This window comes from Aspergillus piperis (genome assembly GCF_003184755.1).
Source record: "Aspergillus piperis CBS 112811 unplaced genomic scaffold BO85scaffold_2, whole genome shotgun sequence".
Lineage (NCBI taxonomy): Eukaryota > Fungi > Ascomycota > Eurotiomycetes > Eurotiales > Aspergillaceae > Aspergillus > Aspergillus piperis.
Window position 1 is genome coordinate 2,215,855 of NW_020291592.1, and position 12,964 is coordinate 2,228,818.

The window sequence follows — 12,964 nt, forward strand, 5'->3', positions numbered from 1 at the left end:
CAACTTCAGCCTGCTTTTTCGATAGATACTTACTTTGTTTGTTATCTTATTAAATTTCACTCCTCGATAGGAGAATTCCGCTCACTACTTAGTACTCACCCAAGGAAATAATACCCACGGGTCTAACCGTTGGCGGTACTCATGGAACCCTGACGGCCACAAGTTCTTTGATTGGAGATTCTCTATCTAGAGTAGGTTAGTTATCTCCTGACCCGTAAAGTCTAAAGTAGACAGACACCCGCTCAGCAGGCATTAAGGATGACCAGGCAGTAGTCAGGGTCAGTCAGTCACTGACATTATTGTGAGTGAGTATTGGCACCTGACCTGAGATCAATGATTAGTTGGCACATCTTCGGAGATGGATGACTTCCGTTTGTGTAATACCCTACATTACTGGACTGGGTACTTAGGTGTTAAGGGTCTGGTCTAGTCTAGTCTAGTCTAGTCTGGTCGATTCCTGTCTGTCTTTGGCCCCCACTGACAACTAATACGTACATCTACAGCACAGCCTTGTGGGCCGAGGCTGGACAACACTCACACCTTCAGGCATGATTTGAGGTTCGTTAATTACACCCTTGTTGGGTAGGGTGTCTCTCATTTACAAGTAATTCGATGCCGTGGAGATATTCAGAGAATCCATCTAACCAATTTTTTTCGTTCATATAAATCCATCGAATTTTGAATAAGTTGGATGGTCCCCCAAGGGAGATAGGAAAGGTATCGATGATGAAGAAAGATGATACAAAATCTGTCGAACGAACTCTTATATTTGATAATTGAAAATGTCTCGACAAAGAAGGTCTTTATCTTCCTGCTATCCTGCTAGGCCTATGTAGCCACCCATATATGATGTAACTATTAGTGTCACTTGGAATGAAAGTGATATCCATGCGTGAAAATTGTCAGGTTTCGGATAGCTTTCTAGAGGATATGCGGGGGAGATGGTATTAGATAACTTGGATCGGAACATATTCATCGAATCTTTCAGCGAAATGAGAGAGATATAGTACAGCTCGTAAGTAGCAAAGTGAGCTACAGATTCCAATAATAAATAACAATTAGGGCTGGACAAATAGACTGGAAACGCACGCACACACACACACACACACACAAAAGGGAAAGAAACCCCCATGCCTAGCCCTCTTCTATCTGCTAATAGGTACGGTCGGCTCAAGTACAACTTTATAAAGGTAGAGCCCCCCCCCGCAAACCTCTACCAGCCTTCAGCATCATACCGCCTTCTATCTTAGAATTATGAAGGCATAGTGCTACCTGTCCTTGAGAGCCTTGGCCATCGCCTCCTCCTTCTCCCGTCGTTGTATATACCAAAAGAGCACTGGGTATGCCAAATCAAAGCCGAGATAGAGATAACAGCACCAGAGCATAAAAGGCTCGCCCAGCCATCCAAAAGCCTCAGGCCAATACTTAATACGAAGGTAAAACTCCGGGATTAGAGTCAACGAGCCCGTGAACCGGAAGAACCTGACTCGAAGGTTAGCCCATCTTCAACAATCCTAATTTGTCTGTCTTCGAGATGTGGGTATACGAACCATAATTGAAGGGAAAATCCACGCGTGGCTCCTCGAACCAAAAGCTGACTGACATACCCAACACTCAGAATAACCTGACATACAATTGCGTTCGCGAAGCAAGCCTTCACCATGCCGAGCTCTGACGCAAGACAGGTGTGCCCTGCAATTGCCAGTAATATCCCACCGCCATATAACCAAGGCAAGTTGCGTTGTATCATTGGGGATCGGTCCCATTCTCTGGACCCATACTTGATCGCCGCGAAGATGACGCCAAAGTTGCTTATCGTGGCGACTTGGAAGGTAAGACTGATTAGCCAGTGGTCTAGAGAGAATAGAAAACCGAAGGTGATCTCCCATGCGATGTTGAGACACTGGCAAATGAGTGGCATGGCAAAGGACTTGTCTTTGTAAGATCGGTATATCATGCCATAGTACACATAGAGCCAGATTATGTTGGTGTAAGCATTAAGGGCATAGACTGTTGGTGCCCAGACCGCGAATTCTGGGGGAGCAGCGGAGAGATCAAAGGCTTCCATTGTGCGGAGGCTGAATAGAAAAGCGACAGGGTAGGCTAAAGAGGAGACTGAGAGAAAAGGGCGATTCTATATCTGGACAGGCCTCACGGGCTTTATATCCACATCATGAGAACTATGGAATACTCAACTGACCAATATAGGATAAAATTAGAAGCCAAAGACGAAGAATGAGAATTCAGCGAGCTGCACCATCGTCTGTGATCAAACACATGACAAACCAGACCCATGCGCAAGTTAATCCTTTCTAATTGCGCTTGATTGCAAGTAGTGGATTTCAAGACATTACTAGAGTTGCCAAACTTCCAGAAAGCCGTGAGTTCCAGCGGACTGACATACTGGCTGGTCCGATTGCAAAGTGCCATGCTTGAGTTTCTCCAGCCGTAGAATTGTATGCCCGCTTTCTTCATCAATAGGCCGTATCGACCGACACATCACAAGTCATACTAATGCTTGCTCTGCTGCTGCTTCTTGAATACCCGGAAGCCGGACATCCGGCTATGGTCAAGTTCACATTCGCCAGTTCTGGGTTCCGCGTTAGTCATATTGCAGCATAGCGTGCTCTAAGCTCCAGGTGACCCTTGTTCTTCTCTTTCAGTACAGCATAGAGCTTAATTCCCTCTTGCTATGAGTAAGAACAGCTTGTATTTTCTAAAAACTGGTAGCAAATATTTATTACCTCGCTCTTAAAAGCTAAAGCCTATGCACATTACCGCCCGTTAACATCGAATTGGAGAACACAGGAAGGAAGAAAAGAGTAAAGGGAAGGAGAGGGAAAACAATACACTGAACATTATATTATAGTCAACCGAGCCGGCCTTACTTTTAGAATCCAACAGGCTCACGTTCTGCATCAAACAGCTTAAGTTTGCTTCGGAATTAGTGCGCGTCAAGATAGATTGTTTACTGGAGCAGCCCAATGTACGCCACCACGGAGTTATTACTCCGAGAGTATCTTGCGTCCGGGTACCATCGGCTCTTGATCGCTTAATATTGTACTGTCAAACGGAAATAGTATCGTTGTACTTGAATTAAGAATTAAATGAAAGGTAACAAGGGAGCAAGGATTGCTTCAAAGGATATAAAGGCTGCAAGATTCCATGTCCAATTTGCCCAAATCTGTATCATTTTTGGCGGATCGGGCTTACAGCTCGGAGTAGTTGAGATGAAGCCGGCTATGGGCTGTTTTCTCATTAGGAAAGCACCGGGGATGCATTTGGATATGAGGTTCTCTTTTCACCCACAGTGAGCTTTTCATCGATAATTCAGCCACGTACCCCGATATGCATCTGCCTAAATGCTGTAAGCAGGACACCAGTTTGGCACAGTGTTCTTGCACTGATGTGCTGCTAACCTCTGGATGGAGGTCAAGTATTCGGCTTTGGGGTGGATGGGTACTAGCAACAGGGCTCTAGTAATTGTCTCACGATTGCTGTGCAAATAAACCAGGCGATCAGTTCCGAACCGAATCATATGACTTGCATTAATCTCTCTGCAGACCAGAATTAATAAGCTCGAGACTAGAGTCGTGTCTGTATCTGATACATAGCTAAATCAAGCATCGGTGCATCCTCTCCTTTCCTTCTCAATCCGAGGTGCACAAGTGCTGATTCAGCGATACAACAAACGAGTTACAAAACCAACTCGCCTAAGGCATCCTTAGCCTAAAGAATGTTCCTCTGTATTTATCAGACTATTCCTATGGAGAAGTTCATACAACAATCACAAACTTGTGAACGATGCACAATCCACTCCGGCTGTTTCCACTCCGAAATGGTCGCTCCAGTAATGGAAATGTTATTGATTGAAGAGAGAAACAAATGTGGGAATTGCAACAATTGGCAATTTGATTCTGATCGCAGCTAATGGTCTTTTGATAACTAGATGCCTATGGCTCCTGTTGCTCTTACGGAACCCGAAAGGCATAGAATGGCCTTCAAGCGTCCAAGTTGACAAGGATGTGCCATTAATCATTCTTTCTGCAACAAGTGTATAGAGCACACAATAACCGTATCCCCGAGAAATTCAATCATCTTAGGAAACCTTCCCAACTCTGACAGTCGCACAGCTCGCAGTTGATTCAAGCCAACCCTTGCCCAGAAGCCCAACATCTAATCGGTCCAATCCTACAGAGGGCTGTCAGAATATCGATCACCATATTCAACACCTTATAGCAAAGGTGGATAAAGAAGAAAATTCGAAAGCTAAAAGAAAAGTCTGTAGAGCAAGGAGAAGACCAAAAAACTGTGACTTACCGCCCAGCAAGCCGTGGGGTAACTATCTTGTCCACAGTGGATATTGGCGGTGCTCTGCACATACGAGGTCAATTTTCTTAGTAACTATATAGACTGACATGATAAACTCACACCAAGGGCAGTCTGCACACAATCCTCGGAAGCCCAACAGTCAGTGGCAGAATGGCACTTCAAGCAGAGTCAGTAACAGCTCACGATCTAGCTTTGCATCTATTAAAGGTAGATGCAAGCATGTAAGACATACCTCGATACCGGCGCCACAACCATGCCAATGATAAGCCCGTGATTCGATACTGTTAGAAACCGGTGCAGGGGAAGCCAGAGTTCCTGCACCGAGACTCAAAGTTGCAGCGAGGAGGAGGAGTAACTGCATTTTGAAGGTGATATTCTTAGTTGTCAAATTGTTAGAAGGAGTCGGCGATTGGTACTGATAAATCTGATGACACTTTGAAGCCTGGAATTGAAGCCGCCACAAAGCCAGAGAGGAGGCTTTTATATGCCTGGCGCAGGATTAGGCGTCCAAAGTCCATGCATGTCGTGCATACGACCTAGATGCTGACTTTACGAAGGCATAAGAAACCTGACGAATAAGCAGCTCTGATGACCTACATTTCACGAAGACAATGGATATGTCATGTTCTGAGAAGCAACATGACCGATGGTTAGGTTATGCAAGATGCAAGGGAACCCCGGATGAGAAGGTATGTTGGTTCTTTTCTCGTAATGCTGATTCTGGGCGGAAAGCCTTACATCTTCCCTTGCCATGTGTACGTGCGTCATCGCACGTATCGGATCCAGACTGCTCTACTATCTGTCTGAACTAACTGCTTCATCAGATTATTCAATGCAAGACACGATTTGAGGTTACAAAGACCGCGTTAGAGGCGGCTACCACAATGATGGGGATCATTGTAGAACCAGCTATAATTAGATTAACTTTGGCACGTTACACAGCGCCAACGTCACCACGAGTGGATAGCTGGTTTTCAGATAGGATATCATGATGTATCGTCAAATCGTCAATACGGGAAGAAGAATTGGTGTAGCTGTCTCAGACCTACCGTGTAATGCGAGAATATATCGGACAGATCAGCCAAGGGACCATGCTGTCATTCCAACGGCCTTGAGGAGTCCAATGTCAGTTTCAGTACCATTTGGGTCGTAAAGTCAAGCACCGACTGAGACACATTATTCCTTGTCGGCAAGGGTTCAACGCATCATGGAACTCTTGCATGGGTACGGATCACCCAATTCGAACTTGTCATATCAATGCAGATAGACCCTGCATAGCTGAAATCTGGCGATACACAACCTTGCCCTGAGGCCCGGGTGTCCATCTGTACCACAACGGGAAGGAATAGCCGCATAGGTGGCGTGTGCGCCAACACGGTATTACCTGCTTATGCTCTTTCACTGCTGAGAGGGGTAGGATATAGATAGGAATTAGACATGCAATCAGCACGGTCGAGTAACAATGATCGCCCGGAAGATTCGCACAGCAATGATGCAAGCCAACTCCGAGTTTCACTACACTTCCGCTTCATTGGTGCCTAGATCAGCCTTGGAAACTATCCCGCCCAGGGCTAGAATTTGCCACTGTGCATCCAGAGAGATAATCCTGGCTAAATTGCACGACCTATGACTATGCTATGCTCCCAATTCTACTCGGGGTCGTAATGTCCCATCATCAATCACATCATCCCATTGAATTCCATGCTATTGAGGTGGCTGTAGACCCTTGAAACTGCCAAGGAATAAATAAGCAAGCTGCACAACGGGAAGCAAGAAACCATATAATCTCCGCGGGCGCAGTGCCTACAAGGGAAGGATTGCATGCGAGTGAGATAATGAAGCTTGGGTGGTGAGCATCGCGCACCACTTCGATGACATATTGCATTCATAATGTGGAGCGGACGGTCGTTACGCCCATCGTGCCCGGTGAGAGATCGATCGGCGAATCTGTCAGCCCACAAACTGCATGAGATGCGACCTTCCTCACACATAGATTCAGCTGCTCTCTAAGTAGTTCCGCTCCTAGACTATCTTTGTTTATTACTAATCCAGGTATCTCCCTATGCTCTTCATTGATTTGCAGTGTACCCTATCTCTAACCTGTTGATCTATTACTATTCGCTATCATATATTGACATCGAATTTGTACTTTCATAACAACTGATCTCTCAGTCACGGGTAGTCACATATAGAATGGTATAAGTGAAGGTATCTCCTACAAGTGGTAAATGCGTTATAGGAGAGTCAACAGTAGTAGACAGGCAGTTCTTCCTTTTGTCATGTTCAAGGGCAAGTCTCACAATTGTCACGCAATATCCAAGTCACGTAGTTGAGTCAGATCAAAATTTCATCTACCAAAGCTTCTCAGCATTAGGGGGTTAGGGTTTTTATTTGGCTATCTTACAAGTGTTCGATTGTAGGGTAGCCAATGTTGTAGCATCCATTAATCTAGTAGACAAAGGCAGCCCTATTTGAACCCTACGTAGGGCCATACAGGCTAATCAGTTCTGTTTATTCGAGAATGGCTGGTGTAGAATCAGCCACTTTGATGAAGTGTTGTCCTGTAAAGCCTACCAAGGCTACTATTCTTCAGCTACTAAGGCAACTACTTAGGCAGAAGCCCATATAGATCTTGTATATTCGAAACAGACAGAAAGCTTGCTATTTAGATATAGGGGTAAATAATAGTCCAAATACAGCTAGCTGCAGAGTCTGCATGGTCATTTGTAGAGTCCAAATACGTACCAGCAACCGCCCAATATTCATTGACCAGTTATTACTTGAAGTGGTCCCTACTGCGGCTGGTAGCCTGATAGAGCTGAGATAGCGTGAAGATATTGTGCTGATTCCCGTGGAGCCATTCGCTGACTGATCGCAAACGGAACTGCTTTTCCACGATCGGACATCCCCACTCCGCATCTTTGGTTTGGAGAACACTTTCCTGGATGGGGGATGATGCTCATATCTCCATTTGCTAGGTGTCAAGGAAGAACAGTCTATAGCTAGTTAGCTATTCTATGGCCAGCGAGGCAAAAGGGCCTCGTGGGATCGAATGTTCTTAATGACCCTTTCTCCAACCTTGCTTTTGCCTGCGCAAACTCGCAAAACGCATCTCTGCACGACGTTCATCTGAAGCACCTGTCTAACTGGATGAATCCTGGCATCAGATTGGCCAAATTGATACAGAAAATAGATCGAAACCATGATACTACGTAGATAGCCACAAGGCTAGGGCACTGGACGGGACCACGCTCCCCTCCCCCTCTTCCAGCTCCGCGTCGCTCCGCAGCGCCTGATAGCGAGACAACCAATATCTTTCCGTCTCAACAATTAGCTTCCTACAACATCCCGCAGGCATTTACCAACATTTCTTTCAGTCAGGAAGATACTCATGGCTACTAGTATTTCCTAATAAATACAGAAACATCAGATATATGGGGCTAATATCAGTTCAATCCAGCTGCAATCGCTTCAACCTCTACAAACTAGGTAAATAAAGTCAGTAGTCAGGGGGTGACCAGGCAAGAAGGAAATACATTCCGAGTCGGCGATCTACCGCACAGACTTGACCATACCGTTCGGGTGGCGCACTAGTATGATACTACTATTTTAGCACCTGGCCGCTCAAAACCCAAGATCTACTTTGCAATTTGCACAGTGGGGTGTCCGATCGTCGAAGGCGCTATATGACTCTGTGGTAGTTTCGCCACGCCAGTGCTTGGACTCATTCGGGGACTCCAGCAGCTGAACTATGGAGCTGAACTTTGGGATGATCAATCTACCTTGAAAGAAACTTGTATGGCGCATCCGTAGTCATTGTGTATACATCATCAAGTACACTTGCTTTGTATAAATTCTTCGTATTGGGCGCGACCACAGATTGAGGTCGAGCGCCAGCAATAGGCATGAGCATTGTGCCATTAATTCTAGTCTCTGTGTCTCGTGACTGGTTTCATGGTCCTGAGGCACGACTCTGTAGAGTATAACCCCCCCCCTCTTATTCCCCTCCTTTCCTGTCCTTCTCCCCACATTCCCTGCTCACAGCGAGTACCCCGAGCGACCACGGACTTACAAGCACCGCAATGCCTTCAGAATGCATCATCACGGCTTCGTGGGGAATATGCTGTCATCCAAAACTGTGTCCTTCCGTAGCTCTACAACACGCAGTACTAGTGAAACTATGTTAGTCGGCCAACGAAGTCCGGGAGTAGGAACCCGAAGGAGAAACTGTAGAAGTATAACGTTGAAAGAGAACCAGAAGACTTTCCAATACGCATCTCATTGTATAGATGTAACTCGCGAGATAGCATCTTATATCATGAAGCAGCAAAGGTGGACTAGAACTGCTAGTTGTATTCTACCATATTCACACTGATCCTTGTATTGGATCGTGTCGTTGACCTCCTTTATGATGCCATCGTGTTGCCAGCCATTCTTGCGAACCATTACCTGCGAGCACCTTGCACCGCTGTCTAATTTCTTTTCCTGTGAGTGATTGCCAGCTGAACATGGAAGGGAATCAGGTAGTCGAGGCTGGCCTCTTGAGCTGATAGTGTGGTTGACAGCACAATGTGAAGACAAGGGAAATTGGGAGACTGTAACATACTACATACTAAGAATAGTGAATAAGTATCTATGCAAACAGCTGGCCCATAACACAACATGTTAAGAGATTAGTTACATTGTCAATACCATGTTTCTGCTCTACTAACAATCGCCGACATGTAACATTCAATGACTGTGCGTCTACGGAAACCGAGCAATCATGACCAGATTCGCCGCGCCACACCGACAATGCTGACCGTATAAATATGATGATTGGATCAGGAGGATCCATTAACGTTCGGAGTCACTTCAGGTGGGGGAGAGAGCCTGCGGGAGTCCTGTTTGTGTCTACTACTGCTGTATGACAGCTGAACGGCCAAATATGGCTGATATGAAGCTAGATCTCGGGCCGGAGCCACTACTTACCTCAAGGATAGTACTTTGCCTTTCATTGGCAAATGAATCACCTTGCGTGCAACCTGCACTATCACCAATTCCCTGCGTGTAGAAGGAACTACTACCTCTGAAAGCATCGCCAAGCCGAGCCCGTGCGTGGCTCGATCTTATGCGCCTATAGGAATGCTGCCTCATATTGACCAATTAACTTTACAAGTTAGGTCCTTTGGAATTATAACTGTAAAATCTCTTCAAACTTTCATCTAGGGTGGCTCAGGTAGCTTAAAGGTAAAAGCAACTGACCGCTCAATTCTCCGTTCGGGTCTTCTCATCATTAGTGGAATTTGAGGATCATCGGCCACATAGTGGAGTATACTTAATGAGACGCTCTCGGATGCTGGCCAAAGCTAATTTTATCAGAATGACGGCTTGAGGGGTCTTAGGAAAACTGGGAGCATTCCAGAGACAGATAACACTGTAGTGATCAGGGGTCTGACATGAGACGATCAAAAGATCTTTACTGTCTGGGGAGGCTGATTGGTAGTCCCACCTAGAGGGCCGAGTTACCGGTTTACTTGAGAGGTCGGACAGCATAGTCACTAGCAATCTCTAGTGTCAAAATATAGTAAATTGATATTAGCCAGTCAAACACCCCAACGGAGAAAAGATTGAGCCGTAGCAATGCATTGTAGTCTTCTTCGGCCCCTTGGTGCCGGAATCCCAACGGAACTATGCAGGAGTATAGTGACACCCACCACGAAAATTTCGTAACCAGGCTTTGCTTTGAATGGGTAAACACGACATCCTTTCCGATGATGATCACTGTTAACTTGTTTTTCCTGCATACAATAGCAGTAGGATTGGTTCTAGGGGAAAATGTCCACGCAGGCACTGCCTCTATCCTGCTGCAAGGGAATACTCGGCAAGTACGCAACGTCTTGCAAGGGGCAGGAGGCTTGCATATGTACGCCACGAGTCCCCGATAGAGCAATATCCTAATGAAACGATAAGCTTGTAAGGTGATACTTCTTGCCTTCATTGAGGGAACATCAGATGCCAAGCACATGACTCGTCAACGAGACGATTAGAACAGCCCAGCAGCTCCCTAGCCCAATTGAAAATAGCGGATCATTTCTCCTAAAGTCCATGTACTTATGTCTCAATATCGGCTACTACTAGAAGCTGACATCATCCCTTGGAAACATTATGATTGATTGGCCAGATTTACCTCTGATAAGTCTGGCGATTATTAGCGGTCGTCGGGGACGATTGTTTCTTGTAGATCAACTCACAACAGACTGTTTCACCTGCAACTTTCATGCGACTTACGACTTTTAAGTATCTACTGTCTTGAGATAACGAGGAATTTTCACATGGATTTGACCGGATCATATGATAGCAATGCAGAGACAGTGTGTCTCACTCGCTCATACACACAGAGAGACTCATAGACAGACAGACAGACAGAGAGAGAGAGAGAGAGAGAGAGAGAGAGAGAGAGAGAGAGAGAGAGTGTGTGTGTGTGTGTGTGTGTGTGTGCGTGCGTGTGTAGGTGGGTACGACAGTAGTACTTTTGCCATCCGACCCATCATTAGCTATAAAGCTGACCCACAAGGATCTGTATATAGCAAGTTCCGCGGCCTGACAGTGCTACCGGCCGCGCGCATCCCAGCAAGGGGTGCCTGACTGCGCTGAACTCGGGTAATGCGAAATTCAATCAGACTATGGGCTGGTCACTGTTCGGCTAAGGCCTGCGCGAAAGCCTATGCTATAAGTAAGCACTTAGATCCTTTCAATTGTCTTAGTATCCTACAATCTTCAACCTCACCTCCAGCATCCTAAATAGTGCAGAATGGGATCGGTTGTCCACAGAGATGAGGCTCTCCAGCAGAGTCTGGAACAACTCATATCTGCTACGAACGTATATCAGAAGAGCCTCTCAGATGAAGATCGATACAAAGTCTTGATGAACGCAACGCAATTGATTCAGACCTTACGTGGTCCAGCAGATATGCTTTATGCGCAGTTTGAAAATGTAGGTCATCATTCTGCTCTATAATGATACAGGTGACTGACTAATGGGGTTTCTTAGGCTGCCAACACAGGAGCCATACGAACACTTCTAGAGGCGGGTGTTTTCGAAGCGATCCCTACCGGAGGCAAGAGTATCTCAGCTACTGAGATATCGGAGAAGACGGGGATGGATAAAGAATTGGTTGGTAGGTGTTCTAGATGACATATCTGCTTCTCTGATTGTTGAACCCGTTTAACTAACAAGCAATTGGAATAGTTCGACACATGCGCGCCGCCACTCCAGTTGGTCCCTTCCGCGAAGTTGGAGAGGAGCAGTACACCCACACACCCTTCTCGGAAATCTATCTTGTGCCGCAAATGCGAGCAGTCTACACCTCCATGTGTGTTCAAAAGTCTTACCATTTAGCAAAACGACGAATTGAAAGCTAAAGTAACCTTTGCAGGATGCACGATTTCGTTCCCGGTATGATGCGGAACTGCGAATTCCTCCGTCAAAAGAATTGGAAGAACGAGATAACTCTTCGCAACAACCCTTATTCATTGGTTCACAACTGCGAAGGCAAGACCGCGTTTGAGCATCTGATCGAAAATCCTAGCAACTTCCGCCGCTTCAACGAATCCATGAAGGCCGCGGACTCAATGCTAGTCACAACGGGCCTGTACCCATTTACTCAGGAACTAGGTCCCCGGGCAAGCGATGATACGGTCACTTTGGTTGACATCGGGGGTGGTCGGGGCCATGTCATTCGGCAAATCAAGGAGACCGAGCCCGATCTCAAGGGCCGGTTTATTCTTCAAGACCAGGCGAGTGTAATAGAGGATAACGGTGACGAAATTCAGAAGTACGGGATCGAAGCCATGGGACATGACTTTTTCAAACCACAGCCGGTCAAGGGTACGTATATACGTGTCTTATCCACACTGAAATGCTTGGAGAAATTGAAACTGACCGATATATCCATTATATTAGGAGCTCTGGCATACTATATTCGACGCTGTCTCCACAACTGGCCCAACGACGAAAGTCAGAAGATCTTATCTAACTTGGCTGGAGCCATGGATAGAGAGAAGTCTCGCGTGCTGATCACGGAGCATATTGTGCCTGATGTCGGCGGATCGATGTTTCATGCCTGGATGGATCAGACGATGATGACTTTTGGTGGCCTCGAACGGTCGACGAAGGACTGGGCTCATCTTTTGGATATCTCGGGCTTGGCGTTGGTTAAGGTGTGGCGTGCTCCTGGAGTACCTGTTGGGGTTGTGGAGGCTAGATTGAAGTGATTTCGATCATAGAACAGATTAGAAACTCTCAAGAAGCTAGATTATAGATTATAGAGATACGTTTGACTATTCGAGGATGCTGATCGATCGGTGTAGTCTACCTGCAAGGGGTGGAGAGGGGAAGCGGACCAGGGAATACCACTGACTTGTTGACTGTCATGTTAAAATAGGACCTTGATCGTCTAACGGTCATGATCTCCGCTTGTCAATCCCAGTTAGGAATAAGCGCGGGAGAAAGGGATTTGAGACAGACCCCAAGAGACAACCACGTGAGATTCACCCTCGTGGGCAGCCCGCGGTTATGAAAATATCTTGAAAGGGGTTTCCCCTCATTCATAAGTATATAAGTGTGGTAGATTCTATCCTTATAACTAAT

At 46.1% G+C, this 12,964-nt stretch overlaps 3 protein-coding genes across 3 annotated transcripts; 1 reads left to right on the forward strand and 2 right to left on the reverse strand.

Moving 5' to 3' along the window:
- Positions 1-991: 991 nt before the first annotated feature.
- BO85DRAFT_445659 (uncharacterized protein) lies at positions 992-2,122 on the reverse strand. The gene is made up of 2 exons (XM_025659318.1): positions 1,551-2,122; positions 992-1,482 (listed from the first exon to the last, which is right to left on the reverse strand). The coding sequence occupies exons 1-2, from the start codon at positions 2,066-2,068 to the stop codon at positions 1,269-1,271; spliced, it is 732 nt and encodes a 243-aa protein (XP_025520151.1). The 5' UTR covers positions 2,069-2,122; the 3' UTR covers positions 992-1,268.
- Positions 2,123-3,884: 1,762 nt separating this feature from the next.
- BO85DRAFT_445660 (uncharacterized protein) lies at positions 3,885-4,703 on the reverse strand. The gene is made up of 4 exons (XM_025659319.1): positions 4,565-4,703; positions 4,432-4,488; positions 4,321-4,374; positions 3,885-4,191 (listed from the first exon to the last, which is right to left on the reverse strand). The coding sequence occupies exons 1-4, from the start codon at positions 4,691-4,693 to the stop codon at positions 4,177-4,179; spliced, it is 255 nt and encodes an 84-aa protein (XP_025520152.1). The 5' UTR covers positions 4,694-4,703; the 3' UTR covers positions 3,885-4,176.
- Positions 4,704-11,046: 6,343 nt separating this feature from the next.
- BO85DRAFT_413312 (O-methyltransferase) lies at positions 11,047-12,780 on the forward strand. The gene is made up of 5 exons (XM_025657603.1): positions 11,047-11,308; positions 11,366-11,492; positions 11,564-11,687; positions 11,751-12,202; positions 12,278-12,780. The coding sequence occupies exons 1-5, from the start codon at positions 11,126-11,128 to the stop codon at positions 12,586-12,588; spliced, it is 1,197 nt and encodes a 398-aa protein (XP_025520153.1). The 5' UTR covers positions 11,047-11,125; the 3' UTR covers positions 12,589-12,780.
- The last annotated feature ends 184 nt before the right edge of the window (positions 12,781-12,964 follow it).

Bases quoted from the DNA above. Each gene is read 5' to 3' on its own strand.
- BO85DRAFT_445659 (XM_025659318.1), bottom strand. From the start codon at position 2,068: ATGGAAGCCTTTGATCTCTCCGCTGCTCCCCCAGAATTCGCGGTCTGG. The intron at 1,483-1,550 runs GTTCGTATACCC...CCTTCGAGTCAG, and splicing joins GGATTTTCCCTTCAATTATG to GTTCTTCCGGTTCACGGGCT.
- BO85DRAFT_413312 (XM_025657603.1), top strand. From the start codon at position 11,126: ATGGGATCGGTTGTCCACAGAGATGAGGCTCTCCAGCAGAGTCTGGAA. The intron at 11,688-11,750 runs GTGTGTTCAAAA...TAACCTTTGCAG, and splicing joins CGAGCAGTCTACACCTCCAT to GATGCACGATTTCGTTCCCG. The intron at 12,203-12,277 runs GTACGTATATAC...CCATTATATTAG, and splicing joins CAAACCACAGCCGGTCAAGG to GAGCTCTGGCATACTATATT.
- BO85DRAFT_445660 (XM_025659319.1), bottom strand. From the start codon at position 4,693: ATGCAGTTACTCCTCCTCCTCGCTGCAACTTTGAGTCTCGGTGCAGGA. The intron at 4,489-4,564 runs GTATGTCTTACA...CTCTGCTTGAAG, and splicing joins GTTGTGGCGCCGGTATCGAG to TGCCATTCTGCCACTGACTG. The intron at 4,375-4,431 runs GTGAGTTTATCA...TCGTATGTGCAG, and splicing joins GTGTGCAGACTGCCCTTGGT to AGCACCGCCAATATCCACTG.